The sequence below is a fragment of the Camelina sativa genome, chromosome 19 (assembly GCF_000633955.1).
Source record: "Camelina sativa cultivar DH55 chromosome 19, Cs, whole genome shotgun sequence".
Classification (NCBI taxonomy): domain Eukaryota; kingdom Viridiplantae; phylum Streptophyta; class Magnoliopsida; order Brassicales; family Brassicaceae; genus Camelina; species Camelina sativa.
The window spans coordinates 3397909-3403967 of NC_025703.1; the positions used below are offsets into that span (position 1 = coordinate 3397909).

The window sequence follows — 6059 nt, forward strand, 5'->3', positions numbered from 1 at the left end:
AAGCTTAAATCATTTTCATTGACTCGTATACATTAAAATTATTGACAAATTGTTGCCTTTGTCCACTAATTAGGTACTTTCACATAAATTTTATATTTTTGTCTATTGTTTCATGTTATTATGGAATGTTTTAAAATTGTGACATTTATAAATGGTTCAAAATGCGAATCTAGACCATCTTTTCTTGGAGTGTGTCCAAGGGAGGTTATTCAGCTGCTTTTCCTTGGATAATGTGGTATATTTAGAAGGCTCGAAATGATAAATTATATGCACACTCGGTAAATGATCTTTCTTAGGTTCTGAGATTAGCGGAAGAAAAGGCAAAAGCATGGCAATTACTGCAAACAAATTCTTTGTGTGAGCCTCATGTTTCAACGGAAGGTGGAGTTTAAATTTTGTTCTTTCTTGCTTCTCAGGAATCCATTTAATCGGTCCATCGTTGTTTTGTGTATGGTTCTTGGAAGCAGAGCGACAATTTTGTTGGTATAAGGTGGTTCTGCTTGTCACCAAATATTGGCGCCCCATCTATGGGAACATCCAATCTACGACCAAGTCTCTCTTGTCTACATACCGAGGTGGATGTACCAATTTAGGCAATATAATACATGTTAGGCGCATGTGTCCAAGACGTTGTCTTCATCCTTACCGACTGCTCCGACCTGGTGAAGATGGTGTCTTCACCTCACGAGTGGCCGACTTTCTCAGCATATCTAGAGGAGATCGAGATCGACAAGGGGGTTTCTTTTCCTTTTCTTTATCATTAGTTCCCCGTAGATCTAATGTCAAAACGGATGATTTGGTGCGACGAGTTCGCACATTACCGCATTTTACTACTATGTAAACAATATTTCTTCTAGTTGGCTCATTTGAGGTTGACAAAAAAAGGTTTAAGAATGTGGTATTTTTGGAAAAAAACAATCTACAATGTAGCATTTCTCACAAAATTCCCAAAAACATTACTATACAACCATGAGTCACTCTTCAACTAATAAACATCAAGCTTGAAGGGACTATTATTTATTTGTAAAATATAAAATATTGCAAAAAAATTTCATCACACCCTAACTGATCACCAGATTGGATGGATGCATGGTGGACAAGCGACTTTAATTTAAGGACCCGGTTTAGCGACTTCAGTGCAAGCTTCTGGAACCAACTTTCCGCTGAGAACAGGCTTAATGTTAGAACAGGCCGAGACAGCTGGTCCTTCTTTACCATTGTGGACCAAGTTGATGTCAGCGAGGGCAATGTTGGTGCAAGGACATCCTTTGCTGCACATTAGTTTCACAGCCACCTTTGTTGCTGATGTGCCCTTAATGTTCTTGATGGTCACGTCCGACAATTTTACTTGAGATGGTACCTTCATGCATATTAGTTAAAGAGATGAAATTTAAGTTTTTGCTCTATATATAATATTTTATTTAAAAAAAATCTATCAAATTAATGTAGATATTTTGTGTATTAATTGATTTGATTAGGTTACTTACCCCAGCTTTGCATTTTCCATGTGGACAATACTCTTGGTCGATGAGAACGGGGGTGCTAACATTGTCCATTGTGATATCTTCGAAAATAATGTTGGAGGCAATACCAGGGGGAGATCCAGGCCATGTCTTGATGCGAACTCCATTGTCAGTGTTCTTGATAAGGCATTTCCTCACGGTGACTCCTTTCACTGGTTGCTCATTAGGATACAATCCAAGACTTCCAATGGAAATACCATGTCCTGGTCCACATTCGACGTTCTCAATAAGGAGATTTTCAGTACCATCTCCAATGGAAACGCAGTCATCTCCAGTTCTAATCTTTGCCCCTATTAAGTTAACACCGTTGGACCTTCCGATGTGGATACCATCGGTGTTGAGACTCTCTGCAGGTGCATCAATGCCAATATTCTCAAGAGTTAAGTTCTTGCAGTTAATGATGTTCATGTGGAAAAGTTTGCTGTTTGTTGACGTAATGCCCATAATTTTCGAGTTTGTTAGACCCGTTAATCGGATGTTCTGTTACAAAACACATAAATATAATGAGTTATACATTTGATGAACAAAAACTTCTAAAATGTATATAAAAATTGAATGTGCTTACGATGGGGAGAGAGTTGCATTTGCCAGTTTTGGCGCAGTCATTGACCTTCCAAGCGAGGGCACCTTGACCATCAAGAATAGCATTGTTCCCTTTCAACGTGAAATCACAAACATTGTCAATTTCAATCCATCCCGCATGAGGTTTAGTTGCCGCGACCGTAGCTGGAGCCTTTAGATTGCCATTCAATTCCAAAGTGACTGGACCCTTGCATGGACCTTTGAGTTCTAAGCTCCCTACCAAATATTCACCTTTTGGCACTATCAGTGTCCCCCCTGCTGCACACACATCTGTCCATGCTTTCGCAAATGCCTATACATGAATCTATTTGAGTCAGATTCATTGTTAACACATACAAAATCGAATAATAATACAATATATGGTACGTACGGCACAATCATCAGTTTTCCCGTCTCCTTTGGCTCCTAATACTTTAACATCGCAACTTGCTTTAGGTCCACCAGGTACCGCTCCAGATACTGCTCCAGATACTTTATCGCCAACTGCCGTAGCTGCATCTTTTGCTTTATCGCCAACTGATGTAGCTGCATCTTTTGCTTTATCAACAAGTGGTGTTGCGTCTGCTACTAAGGTGGCCATAACCACTAGCACGATAAAAAACAACCCATTTGTTATACGAAAACCCTCCATTATTTGTTTTCTAAATTTTTTTAATGGATTTTTTTTTTTGTTTTTTTTTGTTTTTTTCCTTTATTCCTTCTTTTCTTTTTGTTTTATGTTTGTTGATGTGTTTTTTTTTCTGAGATTTCAGTGTCCGTTTTATATAAGGAGCAAAGGGAGATGGCAAAACCACAAACTCCTTCGTAGCTAAAAATATATCCGAGGATTGTGGTGGCTGATCCCTTTTGACTTGGTGCGTTTTCTATTTATGAACTTCTATACATGGATTGTGTCATAATGTTGTAACATTGACGAAACTTGTACCCCATTTAGGGTCATCACAATTTGATTATTTTATTTTTTCGACTTTGTTGCAAAAAAAAAGTTAATACTTATAGATTTGAGGGAGAATCTCATATTGGGCCTAAACGTGAAGTGGTTAATGGGCTTGGTGTGAGATAAACAAATGAATAAAAACAGAACCCATTAGACAAACCCTAAAAAAGCCATAACGGAATGGAGAAGAACGGCGATAGTGTTGTTGGAGATTACGACGTCAAGACGAAGAGAGAGAAGCTTAAATCGGTTCTGTCTCGTCTCCTTGCCGATCCGATTCTCGCCGACGTTCCGAGGAACCCAACACTTTTCGATGTCGTCACTCTTGTCAGTCTGGAAAAGGGAAGCGCTATGCGTCTCTCCGTCATCAAGCTCGACGGCTCCTCACTGGGTATATTTACTTGGTTTTGGCATTTTATCGAACATGTGGTGTGCATTGTGAAAAAAAATTGTACCATGGTATCGTTTCTTTACTTGTTTGCTTATTCCTTGGCAGATGTAGCCGTCATGAATTCAGCTACTTTGAAAGATCTGAAGCTTTTGATCAAGAAGAAAGTTAACGAAATGGAGCAAGCAAACATGGGTCATCGCCACATTTCTTGGTATATATTGTAGCCTTCTCCTTTTACTTTTCTAGTTCTTGTCGTCGTAATACAGACAACTTGTTAATTTGGGAATATGCAGGAAGCATGTATGGTCAAACTTTTGTCTTTCGTACAATAATGAGAAGCTGCTTGACGATAATGCTCTTCTTCAAGATGTCGGAGTCCGGAACAATTCTCAGGTTTTGAATTTTAATCACCTCCCCATTTCTGAATTAGAGTTAGTTTTGTTGTGTCTGTTGTTCAACTCTTTTTAATCATATGTATGCTAATCATGTTTTGTTTGATCATGATTACAGGTGACCTTCATGCCATATGTGATGAAGAAGGGTCGAGGGAGACACTCCAAGAGGAAGAAGCATCGTCTTTTTCGTTCACTCCACAAGACTTCTTGAACCACCCTTATTGATATGTTGGTAACTAAAACTAAGTCCCTTATCTTTATTTTTTACATGTTAGAATGTTAGATTGCATTGGTAGGTTTGCTTCAACTTGGTTTTGTCATTCAACGCCTTGAGCTAAGAATTAAGAAATCCTAATAAGACACTAAAGAAGAGATGAAATCATTTCAAGAACTACTAGAGTTTTTTTTTTTTTTTTTATTCCCCTAATGATCAATTGATTTGAGAGACATTAGGTCTGATATGTTTTTTAAACAAACATTGAAACAAAGTTAAGATTCCCTGTGATGAATATTTTAGTAATCTGGAACGGTGATCAAATGGGGCTCCCTCTCTTGGAAACACTTTCCATGGAGGTTTTAGAGGAACCATTTTTGTAGATACTTGGCAATTTCTGAGGGTTTCTTATCTCTTAGCCAAGTGAAAGCTCTTCTTCTTCTTACTGTTTTTTCTTTTTTTGGTATTCTGAGACATTGTGCTACACGTCGATTCTTTTTTTTTTTTCCCATTAGTATAGACTATTTTTATAGTTACTTTTGTGCTATTACAATTGGTGGGTTTTTGACCAGGCTTGCTGGTGGAGTAGACATATAGTCGTCGTCTCAGCACAATTGAGATCAAAACCAACATATTTATGTGGTTAATCGCACCTTACTCACCAGCATCTCAATACGCAGCAATCAGCTAGTGGCAACAACTGATCTTGAGAACCTTTTATATGGTTTAGCGATCTTACCATCAACACGTGAGGGACCCTATTGGTGGCAATGTGGAATAAAAAAACAGAACAGAAACTGCTATCTTTTCATAATTAATAAACCAGGAAACTGAAGGTAATTCGAGATTTGATTCTTGTTTTATTTCCACTGCATTTCACTTCATATATTTCGTCTGCAGCTGAGATGCTTTTGGTAGCTCAACCCAACTATTCTTGTCCAAAGCGCAATGCAGACGTATGCGTGTTCTCAGCTATTGGTTTGGTGATACAAAGCTTAATTAACAAGCATTAAATATTACAAGGGCACGGTAATATCTCAAAGTCAAACATATTAATAATAGACATCTCTTATTTAAAAATTTGGTAAATAGTGCGTAATGTTTGAATTTGAACATAGATGGGCCTACGAAAATGTCTTTTCTCCGATGCTAAATCATATAATTACAGCCTAAGATTGGTATTTAGCGTTTGGAAAAAACCTACAAGTGGTGGGAAACTTGTGTACCTCTTACTAAAATGTTTCTTTTAGCTTTTGAAGAACCAACACTCACGGCACAACTGCCCCCACCCACCATTTCTTTTATTTTTACTTACTCATAGTCATAGCATCGGTTTGAGTCAGTGATTATTAATTATATATTTAGTGGTGAATTGGACATTAACGATTAAAATCTACTACTATTTGCATAATTGCATTTATTTCGTTACCATGTAGAGTTGTAGACAGAAAAATAAATAAATAAATAACAATGGAGCTGAAAAATTTGTAGTTATAAAACTCTGTTTAGTTTTTTTTTACTTTTTGATCTCTTGATCCAAACTCTTCATCCAACTTATCTTTACACGCTAATTATGACTGAAACCCAGCAACACAAATAGACACATAGTTTAATATCTTTAAAGTTCAACAAAGGATTTGAACTAAATGTTATCTCACCCATTAACTTACATAAAATCAGTGTTCAAGAAAGCGCTAGGCGGTATCTGGGCGGTGATCCAACGCCTAGCGCCTAGAACGCTTAGTCGGAGTCTAAACGATTTTTAAGCGGTTTAGGCGTTTACAACATAAAACATTATATATAATTATATTAAAATATATGTTATAAAAATAAAAAATTTATAAATTATAAACAACGGTAAGAAAAATATATTTATTTAAGTTATATTAACAACATATAAATGTTTATAATTACATATATAAATATAAAACATAATAATTTAATTATATGTAATTTAAAAATCAAAAATAAATATTAAAATAAAATGTATGTAATTTTAAGCGGGTTAGGCGGTCAT

General features: G+C 36.6%; 2 protein-coding genes across 3 annotated transcripts; one reads left to right on the top strand and one right to left on the bottom strand.

Moving 5' to 3' along the window:
• On the bottom strand, positions 917-2832 carry LOC104764512 (exopolygalacturonase clone GBGA483-like). The gene is made up of 4 exons (XM_010488055.2): positions 2476-2832; positions 2089-2397; positions 1488-2003; positions 917-1360 (listed from the first exon to the last, which is right to left on the bottom strand). Exons 1-4 carry the CDS (start codon positions 2734-2736, stop codon positions 1112-1114), a joined length of 1335 nt encoding a protein of 444 aa, XP_010486357.1. The 5' UTR covers positions 2737-2832; the 3' UTR covers positions 917-1111.
• Positions 3212-4905, top strand: LOC104764513 (U11/U12 small nuclear ribonucleoprotein 25 kDa protein). 2 transcript variants are annotated; one of them, XM_010488056.2, is made up of 5 exons: positions 3212-3433; positions 3539-3644; positions 3727-3826; positions 3944-4060; positions 4615-4905. In XM_010488056.2, the coding sequence occupies exons 1-4, from the start codon at positions 3223-3225 to the stop codon at positions 4037-4039; spliced, it is 513 nt and encodes a 170-aa protein (XP_010486358.1). In that variant the 5' UTR covers positions 3212-3222; the 3' UTR covers positions 4040-4060; positions 4615-4905. The 2 variants fall into 2 exon arrangements, with proteins under 2 accessions (XP_010486358.1, XP_010486359.1); XM_010488057.2 differs by having other exon boundaries at positions 3944-4056.